Genomic DNA, 17,415 nt, shown 5'->3' with positions numbered 1-17,415 from the left:
TCTACTGAATCATCACTTTATTAAGGGAATAAAGTCGTTTACCAGGCAAATGTTTTTGTATTTTGGAAACAGTCAGTAATTGTTGGGGGCAAAATTTGGAGATTATCGCGAATGTTAAATTTTTTCCAAGCCTGTCTGAGGTGCTGCTATTGCTATAGATAACCTGTCACTAGGTCCGTTATCCTCACACATCTTAGCGCAATTTTCTTTGGCGTTTATCTTCTATCGCGTTACATAAGTTTGAAACTAATTTGGCATACTAAGTATTTGTAATTTTGGCTCATTTTTCAAGTAATCTACCAACATTAGTCCTTCAGTATCCCAAAATACGATTACCGTGATCTTCCCTGTTGAGGTTTGTATTTTGAATTCTTTCGACCGCCGTGAATCTTCATGTTTTCACTACCTAGTTTGCAGTGTGGGCTCTACATTGAGGTGATGATACTAATTTTGCAAAAAATTGTCTTGTTTATTCTGCATTAAAAGACGACTGCAAATGTTTTCAAGTCAGCCTTTTCGCATCTATTCATGGTAATCATCGTACAAACTACTTGCCACACGTTGATCTTGCAACACGAGGTCATAGCCTGTAGATTCACCGATTGTATTTAATCACGGCGCGTTCTTCAACACGATCCATTTTTATTTGTTTTAATTTATAAATGGGTCAGGGGCGGAACAAAGGGATCAACCCTTGTACTTATAATGGGTTTAAGTAGATTGCAGCTGTAATATTTCATTTTAAAGTTTGTTTAATTAATCAATACATACATTTTCATCAATATAGTACCGTTATTTCAACAGTTATTTAACAAATAATATTAGTTGAATAACTTATTTATATTAATATATTAAAGTAGAATTTCGTGCAGAAGTTTTTCTAAGACCAATATGAAGTGAGATAAAACCTACAAAAAGCAACTATTATCAATAGATTTTACAAAATCTAACGAAAACGATTTGCATGAAACCAATTTTTAGAAAAACTAACAATAAAGATAAGGTTGGTTTAGTATGGAAATACAAAAAAATGGGCATTTGGTATTTTGAAATAAAAATGGTACTGAAATATTTTCTGAAAATAATTTTATTTAGCTATAGTTGAGGTATACAAATTTAATTCTTTGTTATAAAATTCAGAAGAACAAAAGTACAAAAGAAAATCATTAAATTTATACTCTTATAGTTATCAACTAAGATTTGACCCATTTTTTAATATTTATTGGCAGATTCAAAATACATATTCGTTTGAATGAGGAATCAAAAATGTGATCAATAACAAATGCGATGGATTGAGTATATTGCATTATTGTTGTGAAACTAAATGCTAAATAAACTAAAATAACATTTTCCATACTAAACCTCTTTTATTTTTATTGCAGCAAATTGTTATTTAAACAATGAGCAGTTTGAAAATGGTAAGTAGCCATTTTTATAGTAAAGTAATTTATTACAAACGTTTCTTGGCTTCCTTTGCTGAAGTTTTGTCACCTCTATTATCCATTTCCGAAATAGAAATCGATAGGCCCAAATCCACAAAGGTAATAAATATAAAGCAACAACGCTATAAAACCGTTTTCAAAACACATTATCAATTTTAGATTCCTGTTGTTTTTCGTTGGATCTTTGGCATCACGCGGTTTTTTAATTAAAGATTACTTACTGTTGGAAAGTAAAAATAACTAAATCTAATTATCAGAACATCATTTATGTTTAGAATTTTTAACCATTTGTCGCATCTCGAAAACAAGTAATTATAAACACTTGGAACAACTTTCAAAGAAGTAAAAATTTTTATTTTGGTACTATTATGGTAAAATGTGGTCGAAACATATTTTTAACGAACCGTTCTAATTATTACAACAACATTACAAAACATTACATTACAAAAATGTTACCATAAGTGGGGTATGGGAAAATGTATTTTCAAAAGCAAAATTTGGTTTGTCTTGTAAATACAACTCAACGTCCGAACACCAGGATGCTTTTAATGAGCTCATTATTATCATGTTTGCATTAGAGAAGGAAGTCTGTACATGTGGTAATTATGGCCAGCCATAAACTACTGATCTGATGCGGTATTCAAACGGTTTGGTTTAACACTTATTAAATATTGCCTATACTAGGTTGAACATCGTTTTTTGAGCTTTTTTTTTTAGTTTATTCACGAGTTGTGATAATTACTGTGACAACTTAATCGTTCACAAATTTTATTTTTATATTCTGTGGGTACATATATTATTTATAATAATTGTGAGCATTCTTATAATAAGCTAATTTTCACTAACTGTCACTGTGTTTGCGCACTTGATAAGTTACCTTTTCATGGGAATAAACATTGTTATTTTGTCGGTATGCGCAACGAAATTTGATCATGTTTCATTAAAAATCGGTCGAATGGATTATTTTCATAATTTAATTACCCCCATATTGGTTTTCGTACCTAATGAAGTGAACTTTCGTGGTTGCATTTCCATTGGTTACAATTGTTTACATCCACTACTTTACATATTCAAACAAATGCCACAATTCAATCTAAATAGACTGCAGTTCCTAAATTCATAGGAGTTAAATCAGTGTCCTGATGAAATATTTTCATTTCATACAGGTAGAGTGTAAGTAAACGATCATACATTCATTTGAAATAGGAAAAAAGTATAAAATTAACAATAGAGATTTTGAAAACACTATTTGATGGTGTACAATTTCAGTCTTCGGTCGGAAGTGAGAAGACTTTTTCCTACTTTCTATTTAAAATCGTACACTCCTTAATTTCTATTCAAATTAGCTTTTATTTTTTATTGAATTATATTACACAATAAAATCTGAAATTACTTGTTCTTCTGCCAAATTTCATCACCTTCACTTTGAATCTCAACAAAATCTTAATATTTAGAGAGAAATAAGTGTTTCGCTATCGTGTGTACTGAGCATGGTAATTGTTTATTAATAATTATTCAGTTACTGATGAAAATTATGTATTTAAAACATAAATTGACATAAATTTCGTATAATTTTGGTAAAAGCGATTATAGTATTATAAAGAAATGCCATTTTAAACTAAAAATGTTCCTTTTTTCTGTATTTCCTCATATGTTTGATATATTTTTCACCTCGAGCAATTTATAATATAAGATACTATTGATCAATTGAAAAATTGATTTTTTGACTATTTTTATATGTGTTTTAAATCGAAACTTGGTCTAAGTATCTTATAATCATAGTTTATATAATTTGTTTCACGTAAACTAGAAACACAATTGTTCATTATGTATCATAGGATGATGATAAAATTCGTTTTGAGAAAATGTGATAAACATAATTTTTTGTATAAGTTAATTCACCTTCCATTTACAATTCTAAAAATTAGTGAAAGGTAATACTACCACTAAATAACTATCCATATTTCATCTTTAAATTTGACATTTTTCCAAAGTTGTTGATGTTGATACGAATTTCAAACTACCCCTTCTCAATGTAATGTAAAAATATTAGAACAGTTACTTTGTCCACGACTGTACTATTTATGACTAGAGAATATAGTTTATATTATTAGATTAGTGTCATTATTACATTTTAGGTTTTATATAACTAAGATCTTGAATCTCTTGTTAGAAACCTAAACCCAAAAACTAGATTTCAAAATTCAATTAAACAGGGCTGCTACTTAAGTTTTGAGATAGACAAGTAATAACAAATATTTATAATTGGATATGGCTTTGCTTGCGCGAACCACTTTCGTTGGATTTGGCTGATTTTGAAAGAACCATACAGTTGATTGTTGTTTAGCATCGGTTCATATACATAGACCCCTGATTTGTCGTCTCTTAAGACGTCTTTTTAAGCACCGTAATTGATTTTTTTCAGCAACAAATTTTTAAATTATGAGGTAACCATTGCGAACAAATTTTTTTGACAGCCAAATTTTCATGCAACATTGAATGTATGAGTGGAACTAATGCCCAAGTATGCTTCATTCCCATGATATGTCTCCTGACGATCTTGCAATGGTTCGAGATGGTGCTTCATCACCAAAAGTCGAAGCTAATTAATGGGTGTTGGTTTAATCCACGTGGAAAGTCATAGAAAATAATCGCACGAAAATATTCGCGATTTAATTCCATTTTTTGACCAAGATGAATATTTCAAGTATCTGTGAACCACTCAAATAGGATTCGTATGAGAACACGTTCTGAGTACTTGCACCATAAAATGCCAGGCAATGTCAGATTTGACATATTCACATCAATGTTGCCATATCCCAAAACTTAAATAGCAACCTTGAAGTAGCAACTTTATGTTCTAAGGTAGGAAACCTCCTATAATGGTATAAATTTTGTGAATTTTTATAAAAAGTTACATCCCTTGGAAAATAAAAAATTGAAATATATTCTTTCCAATGTTCCATGAACAGTTCAAACATTATGTAATAAAAATTTATACATGACTTTCTTATCGTAACATTATTTATTTCCTGTAAATCAACGACGTTTTAGGGAAATTTTAAGCCCATAAACCCATCAAAATTTATGAGTTAAAATTCAATCAGTAATTGGTTTTATAAATGATTTCTGGGATATTTCCCCCTAGCAAGCTTTTTACTAGGAATAACTGACAAACCATTGATTTAATAATTACAAACTGTTGAATGAAGTTTTCGTTTATTGGGCATATAAAAATTGAATTTTCTATTGAATGGGTTACACGTTTAAAAAAATGGCGAATATTCATTCAATTATGAGTGATTTTGGTCGGGCTAAAACAAAGTATCTGTAATTCTGATAATCATAGATGAATGAAAATTTTGTATCAGCTGAAAGGCGCAGAAAAATATCCCACTCAGCATATAATGGACAAAAGATTATTTTTTTCCATTTATCCTAGTTTACAGAAGACAGATCACCAACTTACTGGTAATAGTGGTCGTTCAAAAATTGATTAAAGTATCGAGGATATTCCAGAATTAGCTGAAAGAATCATGAAAGCAGTACAAGGTTAATAACTGCTCAATCAGATGTTAGTCACATAGTTGTTTGAAGAAGAATTGCAAGATGAACATTATCTTCTAAAAAATGGAAATATATCAATTTTATAAATCATATTTTGTTTTGGCCCCAAGAAACTCTCGCGCCAAAAACGGTTTATCGTCAAAAGCATTGTGAATAATAAAATTAGGGCCAATATTTTTTGGGCATTATTTGAACGGAGCAAATTACTTGCAGTTCTTACAAAATGATTTACCAGAGGACTTGGAATTGTTTAATTTAAAAAAAGTGGTATTTACAAAATATAGTCCTTACGCATTTCGATAAGTTAGAAAATACTCGTTCGCTCTGTACCATGTAAGATTAGAAGGGACCCTGACGTAAATCAGTAATTCAGATCTTAACCCTATTGAATTTTTCTTCAACCCGCCAAAAACTTTTTCCTTAACTGTACAAATTTCAAAGTTTTATATGAAAAAAATGCTCATTACAAAATGAAACAAGTCATGAAATACAATAGGTGTGCATCAGTTACAAGTATTGTAAATATTTAGATGTAATAATGATAACATTTTCTCAGAGCTTTCAGTTAAATTCAAGTATCAGTCGTGGAGAAAATATTGTATTCTACTCGCTTACAAATATTGTTATTTACCCAGATAATTTATATGTATGTATATATAAAGTTCACCTTCATGAGTAATAGGTACCATTATATTCTAATATTTTATGCTGCCGTCTTAAAGTTTAACGTTTAAAAAATATGCTTGCCAGTTGAAAGCAAAAATATCTTTCCACGTTCATCTAGCTTTAATAAACTCATTGATTTTAATGGAATACTTTGTGTAATTTCAACTGTTTCTGAAGCTTAATATTAAGGTTAAGTTGGAATTCCTAGAAACGATGGTTACATCATACTGTTTGCTGCCACTACACAAACACAATAACACAGGAGCTAAAGTGGCCTTAACTGACGATAAGTTTGTCATCGAAACGAACGTCAGATATAAGTAAATGAGTGTTGGCAGTAAACACTATGTGCAGCATTATGGTATTCAACAGTATATTCTAAAGATTTTGAGCACTCTATATAAGCACTCTACTTTTTTTAGATAACGAGAAATGAAGGTAGTAAGAAAAAGTGCACAGTGGAAAATTTCTTTATATTAACATCATTGTAGAACTGTATCGGAATTTTAGAGGTATATTTGTAATAGTGAGTCAAACTCTGAAAATTCTTAGGAATTCCGCATACATATATTTTTAATCAATACGGATACATTTGGGCGATATTGTTGTTATTTAATTTCAAGTCCTGCTTTTCAACTGGACGGTAGTGTATAATCTTCCATTTAAATGTTAATTGATGTAAAATAAAATATTCTTGGTAACATTATAATATTGTTAAGGACCCAAAAAATCATCTAGCCAATTTTTGTAAGTAGGTTAAAAAAAGTCTGCTAGAATTTGTTGGGATCTGAATTTTCTAGTTATCTATTTTCTACACAGGTAAGTTTTACTTTTTTGAAAATATATGATATATAGGGTGAAGGTATTTTTTGTGTACATTCGACTTAAGTCTTATTTATTACAACAAATGGAATATTCATTACTTACCCAAGCATTAACCCAATTATTTGGGTGCCATTTGACTATAGGTAACTTGAACACGTGTCATTTAGTATTAGTGTTGGTTGAATGTATTGCATTGAAAAAACGCTGGTTTTATAAACAGTGGTTGACAAGAAAGTATTGGAAAATAATATTTGACCAAAAGTATTTTATTCACGTTAAGGAAAGGTATTGAAAAAACATATTAGAACTGAAATGGTAATGCTCTTATTCAACAATTTTAGAATGGAAATATTTTTTCCTTATTTCCATCGTTATTCTCGTCTATTTCTTGTTCATCATATACGATGGTTATCTGCATGTTTTTTAATAAATAATGTATTTATTAAGTTATTTCTTTTTGGGTAGCAATGATAGTTTTGTGGAAACAGATATACACGGTGTTCTAAGGAAAAGTACCCACCCCAGTTAACTGCGAACGTAATAATTCCCGAAAAAATCTAAAATTCTTCACTTTACCTTCTCTCTTGAAACATAAATGGCAATGGGATTGAGTCATACTCCTTTTAGAAGATATTTAATTTCCCTTGAAATCGAGGTCAACGTTATTATACCATTTTTTTAAAAATTTCTTACGTTCATATTATTTAGTATGAGTATTTTTATTTGGAACGCCTTTGACAATACTGAAAAATTCAACGATGACCTAACTAAATAATATAAAAACTGTATTTCAGGTCAACTTTAGGTAATAATTAATTGATTCTTTTTCGTATATTGAAATATATAAAATAAAATCATAAATTTTGCTAGAATTGCTTAGGGTTCCTATTATTGAGAGAATAGTCATTTATATGTATATAAAACTTCACAAAAATTCTTTTTTTTTCTTTTTGACTGTGTTTCAAGGATTTTTGATTTTTTCTTAATGAATATATGTTATTTTGAGGTTTGTTAATATACTTTTAATTTTTGGTTGTTGTTATTTTTAAATACAAATACTCCAGTTACAGTTGTAAAAGATATGTTGTACAATCAGTTCAATTTATCCTCAAGATATTTGAACTTTTCACGTCATTCTATTTCACAAAAAGTCAAGTCATTATTAGTTTGGTTGATAGAGCTATCCAACTATCAGATCTTGAATTTATATGCGCAATCCACAGCTATTGAATAAGCAAACACTACTTAAGAGCAAATGAGGAACTTCAAAAAATGATGGAAAAATAAATTATAAATATTATAATTAGTTTACACCAACACATATATTCAACATTAAAATATGAAATACCCAATCTTATCATATTTACAAGGACTTTTTCAACAATATCATATTATTTTAAAAATGAAATTGAAATAAGTAATGCAACACATAATACATTTTCAAAATATTTAATTTGTCTTAAATTTAAAAAATAAAGAAAATTGTTTAGGAGGTTCCTATTCAAAAATACTTGGAAAAATGTTAAATTAAAAAAAGAAAATTTTTGATAATGGTTCATATAAATAAAATAGAAAAACCTTAGCAATTTGAGCAAAACTTATATCAAATTTAAAGGCAACTATAAATCATTTAAATTGATTCTTATAACAAAGTTGCCAACGTCGGATAATATTTCGATAAAAACCGAAATTAGATCTAAACATAAAAAATAATTTGTGTAGAAACCCCTTTGTTTATTAAAGTATATTGAGAAATTGATTGTAAGAGTGAAAAATTTAAAACATGTATACGAAAAAAATTATATATTTGTATGTATCCGATAATGATAAGACGGAAAACTTCTAACGAGAAATGAGTGATAAGGGAACCTCCATTATATGATTTTTGGTATATTTTTCTATAGAATGGTGACTTCAGATTCATATGGAATGGATAGTTTGTATTTGAATCCTCTTAAATAGGTAGAGCACAAATGAATTTATATATATTATCGATTCTGTGGTCTTTATCTGCCTACTCCAAGCAACGAATCATTCCTTTCGGCCGATTCCAGGGTCTCAATCTGCCTACTCCTTGGAATTTTGTCGAGAAAAGTGAAGCTGGGAAAATAAAAAAATATGCTTACCCCCTGGAGACTAATCTTATATATTAGATAAATTTACCGAGAAATATATAATGCACTGAAATTTGTTATAAAGTTTACATTTTTTCAGCCAATTTTCTTGAAGCGAATTTAACAGAACAGTACGAACAATGCAATCATTATGAATGTATAAAAATGTGATTTCTAGCTTTAATGGAACACATTGTATGCCACAATCACAGTAACATACATACAAACTACATCAAACATACTTTGCAGTTTGTTTATTGATTATTGTAATCAGTAAATATTTAGTTTTTTATTATTTTTAGATGTTGTAGCTTTGATTTAATTATGGTATGATTTTATTCAAGTTACTGTTGAGATTTGGCTTTTAAAATTGGAAGTAGTCACGGGTGCAAATGCCCGCGTACTGCCAATACTCACCTTAATTTTTATCTTACTGTACCTATATTTTGCGTTTTTTCTTCTCTTCCTTAGTACGTCAATTTGTCTCGGGGGCCGGAGAAAGTTTGCCTGGTACGTACCTATATCTCTACCATAACACCCAAAAAACACCACCCACAACTACTAATCATATTCGTGATAAGTACAATATAATAAAAAATCAAACAATATGTACTCAAATATGACAAAATGATGAACATTGCTGAGTTTACATTCAAAATAAAAAAATTGAATCCATATCAGCGACATGCGATTAAAACATAAAACCTTACGTATAGTAAATTATTCATTGAATCAAAGTAACAGATATCTCTTTCTGATCTTTTTTAACCTATAGTAGTAGATATATCTACTATTCTCATCCCGGTATTCCATTTGCCGAGGACCTTGTACTAGTCCTACATACTTCTATCTTTGTTTTACCAGATTTTCCACTATAAATTAATCCCCTTTAATTGTATTATAAATAGAGATAAATAAAAATATCAGCAGAAGTTGCCCGAAATAATTTAATTTTCTCAAAATTATTCATATGTTGTTGAAGAATTATATTGATTTTAGACCTCTTTATAAATTAAAATTTCGTTCAAAAGCAGAAAATCTTGACATTTCGACCAACATTCCCTATATTCGGACAATATTTCAACATACTTTCAATAAATATCACAATAACTAATAAAACCAAATAATAAGTAAGAATGATGGTTCGAAATGAATTCGTGAGAAATGCCCATTACTTAGTATACCTACAGAATTCATATCGTTTCCTCGAGTTAGTGACAACAGTAATAATAAGCTTGATACTATTTACAAAATTTCAAAACCAGTTTTTATCAACGTAGAGAGTTGTATAGAAAAAATATACCCTAAATTTTCAAATATGTAATTATAGTAACGCTACCTTTAAGACTACTAATCTTCTTTTTCCGAAGAAAACTTCATCTTTAGGCGGTTGTAAATGTAACATGTCATTGTTCTTCGCACACATTGGAAATATTTCAAAAATTACAGTTTTTGTGTAATGCATGTTTGATAAATAATTTTTTTGTTTGTCAAACGTCTGTCATAGTTATAAGTATAGTCGGTTGTTCATTTTCACAGCCTGTCACTTAACAAGTTAGCACTTATCGCGAGGAGAAAAATAATTAGCCAATATATACAGTGGGTCCCATTTGAGAAGTTGTATTCAATATGTTGTTCGCTCTGTACATATTTCATTTTGTTTAATTATTTACAAAAAATTTACTCAACTTCCTTCAAATTTTGTACGAAATATTGTTATCACCTGTATTATAAAATAAGCGGGTTGTCAAACTATGGAGAAGAGCTCGATACCTTAGCTATATTATTATACCTATTCTCAATTTGAATTAATTAATATATGTCCTCTGTTTGATAAAATAATCTCATTCTCAATGTTTTATTGGAATCTACAAATTTTCAAATGAATCATTTTTGTAGTAACTCAATTGTTTTTTAATTGAAGATTAACCTTCCATACTAATTATCGAGTATTCTTTAAACTATTAAAGATTATTTATATGGATTGATGGTGGCATAAGAGTTGATAAACTTTTCTATACTAGCTGTCAAGGAAATAAAATCTTAATACCGCGAATGAATACAGTTACCTAATTGTATTATTATATTAATTGTAATAAACAGAATAGTAAAATAATCTCTTCTATGAGTTATAATGTTTATTGATTGTTCTATGGTTTTATGCAAAATATTATTTGTTTTTGATTACACCTATCGAAATTCTTTAATAAATGTTAGGGAGTAACTCAGTTGGAAAACAAAAACAATTTTTGTTGCACGTATATGTAACGAATTTTATCAAACAAATCAACAACTCTGCAATATTATTGAATTCTCAATGAAAATAAAAATTTATATATCGGTTTCTAGAAGTACGGTATGAATTGATTGAAGAATTGCATACGAGTTTATAAAAACATACTAGTTAAAGATTACAAATTATTCACGGAAATCGTCGGTAAATGATAAAAGTTTTAGGATCATTTCCCTTGACCTCTTTTCAAGTCGCTATATCCATAACCAGCTCTAGGACATATTATTCTAAAAGTTACCTGGTGTAATTTAAAGACTTATAATAGAGCAGATACCTAATTTAAGTTCGTGGAACCGTGATATCCATACACACTATTCTCTGCCAATGCACCAATACCTAAAATTACTCCGTCTGACGCGCGTTTCTATTACAAAGTTCTCATCTTCAGAGATCCGAACCAAACAGTTCACTTTCGGTCTCTAAAGAAGATAACTTTTTTATCGTAACACGTTCCAGACGATGTAAGTTAAAATGTTGGTACAGTGGTAGTGAATAGAGTTCAATATAGATGTATCATTTAGTTCTAACCACAGCTTGCAGATGTTCGTAAAACAAATTAGTATACTTGGATAATGTTGTTGTACAAAGTAACTTTTATCTTTCCCAAAATTAATATTGGATATTTGTTAATATCATAAATGATTTTTTCATGACTTAAATTACGGATTAGATACATATTGATGATTCAAATTATTGTGGAATAGTTTGATATTATTCAGATGAAGGGTTGACTGAGGCCGCTTATAGTTATGTATCATTTATAACACGTTTACAATGAACTAAAACTCTTACAGGTAGCAGATACCTTAATAATTTCTTAAATATCCATTTCTAATAGCAAAGTCAAGTCCATTTCTAGATATTTGATTTTTACGTTTTTTAACATACAACAAAAAGGAAAGAAAATTCTAGAAAAGTATATTTCTATATTTCATGTTATCCAATTATGTATGTTCATTTCTCGTATGTAGCGTTCCCTTATCGACAAATAGATGAACTTTATTTAATGATTCTGTAGTCTAACACAACTTCGTATTCATAATCGTTTTCATATCTAGACCCAATCCTCAAATATGCCTTCTTCTTTTTATAACAGAATTTCTCAAGTTGACGTGCCAACTCTTATTATAATACCCCTGACTGTAATGCTTTGATATAGCGTTTATAAAAATGAGTATCGTTATTCATAATCTCTGTAGTTTCCATGATTTCTGATTTTTTAATGACTCTTAATAACTCTTATTGTCCCTGTTTTAATAGTATCTATCCTATTTGGTACCACAATTATTGTCTTTATTAGGTATAAGATCATTGTTTTTATTCGCCTTTTTTTGAAGTATGTAGTTTTGATCCACCTTGTCGCATCAGTATGATTCGTTGAGAAATATAGTTTCATTACTTAACAAACGCTCAATTAGGAATAACAGTCGACAACAGAAAAAGTAATAGCATAAAACCAGGACAACCAAAGGTAATTTTATAATAAATAATTTTTACCGTATTTTTGTTTCTACCTAATGGGTGTTATACTTTTGGTAAACAAGGTTGTCGCTGTTGAACTATTGAACATATTAACAATAAAATGAAACTTTGTTTCAAAATAATGGTACTAACTGATATATTCATGCGATTAACGGCCACCATCTACTGAGAGTTTGTTAATTGATTTATGAGGTTATTAGTATTAAGTCACAACCAAATATCTTGAAATTTTTATATATATACCTCCAAAAAGTCAAATATGAATATATGAATACAACACTGAATCCGATAAATTATATTTTCCACACTTGCTGATAAATATATCAATTATTTTAAGTATTTGGATAATATTGTACTTATTGCGCATATTGATTCACCTTTGGTTGTTCTGTTAACGAGTCGTGTATCAGCTAAATGTAAAATCGAATCGCTAACTTCAAAATTTATTCGAGAAATAAAATAAAAATTAAAGATCTAAATGCACCCATCCCCCTAATCAATTGACGAACACATGTTCATAAAATAATTTACACCTTTTCGTTTACGTTAAGCTCATTTATAGCTTCAATTAATTTAGTTGTTGTTTTTGTCTTTATTTGCGTCGTGGCATGTAGATTTATTTAATTTTTTTGTTCGTTTTCGTTTTATTTAATTTTGATTAAAAAGCAGAGCAATCACTTCCTTACACATCTACACGAGCACACTTGTCCATAAGAATAGAATGATGTATATACAATACATCCTTCTTCTCTTTGGTCATCCACAGCAAACAAAGGCTTTTGGGATTGATTATAATTTCAATATAAACTTATTGTTCATGTAGTCAAACATCATTTACAAACAAACGAAACTTCCAAAATTACCTAAGGGCCTGTGTTTGAGGAAAGGAACAATAATAGGTTTTCAAAACATAACATTACTGAATTACTTGAAAATCGCTTTTATTTGTTCCATATTGAAAGAAATTTTCTAAAACTGCTTTTCTTGTTAAGGTCTTTCAAAAGGTGTTGGATTTATTAGATTTGATCAACGTCTCGAAGCGGAAAGAGCAATCCAAGAATTGAATGGCACCATTCCAAAAGGATCTACTGAGCCCATAACCGTTAAATTCGCTAACAATCCAAGTAATAACAACAAAGCTATTCCTCCTTTGGCAGCTTACCTTACTCCACAAGCAACACGGAGATTCGCTGGCCCTATTCATCATCCAACAGGACGTTTTAGGTAAGATAATTGTTATTTGTAAATGAATGGTATGTATTTTTTTGTAACATGATTAAAACCGGGTAGTTCAGCATAAATCAAATATTATGTTTTTATTTTACAACTCAATATAATTAAAAATCTTTAATATTCTAAAAATAAGCTTGCCACATTCCGATTATTTTACACTTGCTATTTTAAAACCAATTTCAACTAGAATTACAAAGTAAATTGGGAAGTAGCTTTTTATATAATCAATGTAATTAGTATTCTCTTCAGAAATAACGACAAAAATAATAATTGTAAACATATAATAACACTGTTAAAAATAAAATGGAAATTAGAAGCCAAATGATAAGAGAAATTATTAAAATTATGTAATGAGGGTACAACATGTTACATCTTAAAATATACGAAATTAATAATTCCTATAACATGATTGGCTACTTTTATACTACAATTGTACTCTTGCTCGTGCTCTTGTATACTGTTTAATTACATATACAATTACGAATTCTCGTTATTCCAAACACGATTTTATAACTCTATCATGATCATCTTCAGAAGAAAAAAGTGTACCATAAATATAATGGTTTCTTGAAGTTACTATTAAACATTCTTTTTCTACGACCGTGCGTTTTAACCCACGCATTTTAGTTTTGAAAGTGTCACTTTCCGGCACTAGTGCGGGAAAGTAAAATTATGCAAATTTTTAAGAATGGAAAATGCTCAGTTCAATGCGTTGGCGTAAACACTTTTGGTAAGATGCCAGCAGAGATTGCTGCCTATTTACGCCTACCTAATCCGGAACGTTATACAGGACACAGTTTCAGACGTTCTTCGGCAGACTCCGGCGAAGAAATAACCAACCTAAAGCGCCTCGGTGGCTGGAAATCTACTACTGTCGCTGAGGGCTATTTGCAGGACTCCGAGAATCAGAAGAAAAAAATTTCAAATAAAGTTCTTTGTACTACGAATGACTTAAAACCGTTGCCGTCATCGTCATCTTTATACGTCCTGCAACCGATGCCATTCTCATCGACGTCATCTACCTTCCAGTTGAAACCAAATAACTCCACTGGACCGGCAATTCTTACTAGTCTACAAAATGCAACAAATTGTGTTCTCAATATTAATATTTATAATAATTAATAGTTTGTATATTATTATATTTGTTGTAATAAAATAATTTTTGAAAAATGGGTTGGTATACTTTCCCTCACTTGTTAGGAAAATAACTATTTATTTGAATCAGTTGAACTTGTGAAGTCTTTTCGTAAAGGACACTATATCATATTGTGTATATGCTCTTCCTATTTATTTAAATAGGTTTTAATCATATACCGGTGGGGTGAATTTATACACACGGTGTATCTTACTTGCGTAATTTATTCATACCCTAACTATTAATTAACGACACTAAACTATTCACTAACACTTATCATCTTATTCATACACCGTTTGGTTTACTTGTTACTATCCCAATGTTATGACTATGACATAAAACTCCGTCGGTCTGATAGAGACTTATTTTATAAACCCTATTCATAACATTCTAGAATCGTTGATTTTTTGGAAATCGTAAATTTTCCGTAAACAAACAAAAAGACTTTCTTAAAATTGTCTCTCTCAAAATGGTGAAAATATTTTTTATAATATGATGAATAATGTTGAAAGTTTAAGCTTTGGTTTGAAGGAGTCGAAAGAATCACCATGAAAAATATGTTGTTTTAGGTATTCTCCTCTGGCTGGAGACCTATTGGCTAATTCAATGCTACCTGGAAATGCAATGAATGGTTCCGGTTGGTGTATCTTTGTCTATAATCTCGCTCCAGAGACAGAAGAGAACGTTCTTTGGCAGCTATTTGGTCCATTTGGTGCAGTACAAAGCGTTAAAGTAATACGCGATCTCCAAACAAACAAATGTAAAGGTTTTGGATTTGTCACTATGACCAATTACGATGAGGCAGTGGTAGCTATCCAGTCCTTGAATGGTTACACATTGGGCAATCGCGTATTACAGGTCAGCTTTAAGACAAATAAAAGCAAAACTACATAGAGCGAAGGGAAATCGTAGACACCAGCGCGTTCGATGCACTCTTTCTCTCCATTATTTATTTCTATTTATTCTTTGTGGTATTTATACTACTAGATTTTAGGTAATTGACTTCGGGGTGTGAATAGGGTGCAACGGACTCGGGGGTGCCACTGCCAGACAGAAGCGCACCTCCTTGTACTTTAAATATTCTCTAGTACTTAAAATACGAAGCTAGTCAGAAGTGCATTCGCGTTTCCTATAGCAAACCATTATATAGTCTGATGTTTTGTATTAGTCATTTATATTTACTGTGCCATTGCAGTTTACTTTTGTTTTTACATTATTTGTCGTCTGATGTCCGTTTTAAATATTTTTCCACTTTTAGGTACCGTCTGAAAGTTCTGTGTACCATATTCTTGTTAATAAATATTTTACATAGATTAATGACTTCCTTCATAAATTTTTCGCTGGTGGCACACAACGTGTTTCAGTTTCATTGATCCAGTATAGAATTAAATTTAAGTTTTAATTTTTCTTGAATTGCTACATATAAAAGTGGGCCATCAGTGAAAATATTAAGAAAATTGTTAAGTATTTGAAATGGATTGAATTTGAAAGACTATATTATACTGTTTCGATTTATTACTTAATTGTTAAAAGTAGAAAAGTATTTTAACTGAAAGATGATTAATTAAATATGTAAAATGAAAGGTAAAGCAGCGTTTTTTTTTTTTTTGATAGAAATATGAACCAAAGATTCATAGTTCTGTTTATTAGCATTTTCATGTAATTTCGATTATTTTCTAATGATAAGTTCAATGTCTTTAAATAATATATAAAATTTATGTATTTGTATGTAGTATTTTGTGTCTTATTTTTATTCAGACTAGTCGCTCGCAACGGCCCAACTCTGGAATCATACAATTTTGGTATATTTTCTGTGGCGTTGCGTACCTACCTGTATTTGTGTTAGTTGAGTCGGCGGTGGCAAGGGCGCCATCTAGCCTTGTGATAGTGTACTAGGTAGATGATTGAGAAAATGACTGATCGTAACTAACGATTTTTTTTAATGGTGATCGCCCCTGCCACTCAAGATTCTCATTATTCATTTGTGTGTTGTGTTTAGTTTCCCAATATTTTTTGGCTTTTCTAGTATTTTGCGGTTTTGCCTGGAACGCCCTTACTAGTTCGGTGGTAATTACTGGCAAGACCACATCTATCTATATTCTTTTATTACTTGAACCAATTTTCATTAATTTAGCTTTTATTAAATCTTATCTTTAATTTTACTAAGTCACTGAGCTTAAAAGCTCTCATTCAGATTTATTTTTCATTTGTTATCTAATTTATGAGTTTGGTTTGTTAATTTATAAAATAACTTATTTTATTTTTTAATTTAATGTTTATTTTTTTGTGAATACAAATTAAAATTTATTTATGATTTATTTTATTTATTACATCTTTCTTTTACCTTCACTTGCTTTTGTGTCTTGCAGTGTTTTCGAACATTAGTCCAAAGTTTTGCACAAACGGCGTATTTGTCTATACACGCAAACTCAAATTCTTCAAATTTCCAAGATATTTAATATGTACATATATTAATTTTCTCAACAAAACTTAACACGGGATTTTTAGCAAACGTTAAATCGATAATCATAAGGAAAGTAACGTTCACAGAAAAAAGTTCAACAGTAAAATTGTAAAGTATTTTGAAACAATTTAAAAAGTTACATACCATGGGCAAATATTTATTTACCAGGTAACTGAAATAAATCTATATAACAA

The 17,415-nt window shown here is 29.8% G+C and overlaps 1 protein-coding gene across 12 annotated transcripts in view; it reads left to right on the top strand.

The window, feature by feature from the left end:
* The window catches only part of LOC130451519 (ELAV-like protein 3), a 65,768-nt gene extending 48,704 nt beyond the window's left edge, over positions 1-17,064 (top strand). For 4 of the 12 annotated variants that reach the window (XM_056790582.1, XM_056790583.1, XM_056790584.1 and 1 more), the window contains exons 5-8: positions 1,383-1,418; positions 9,086-9,124; positions 13,382-13,613; positions 15,327-17,064. In XM_056790582.1, the coding sequence (XP_056646560.1) occupies positions 1,383-1,418; positions 9,086-9,124; positions 13,382-13,613; positions 15,327-15,651 (632 nt within the window). In that variant the 3' untranslated portion in view covers positions 15,652-17,064. The remainder of the gene's footprint in view (positions 1-1,382; positions 1,419-9,085; positions 9,125-13,381; positions 13,614-15,326) is intronic. The other 8 variants (XM_056790587.1, XM_056790585.1, XM_056790588.1 and 5 more) reach the window with 2 other exon arrangements.
* The last annotated feature ends 351 nt before the right edge of the window (positions 17,065-17,415 follow it).

This window comes from Diorhabda sublineata, chromosome X (assembly GCF_026230105.1).
Source record: "Diorhabda sublineata isolate icDioSubl1.1 chromosome X, icDioSubl1.1, whole genome shotgun sequence".
NCBI lineage: Eukaryota > Metazoa > Arthropoda > Insecta > Coleoptera > Chrysomelidae > Diorhabda > Diorhabda sublineata.
Note: the sequence above shows the minus strand (reverse complement) of the source record. Positions and strands in the feature narration are given on the sequence as shown.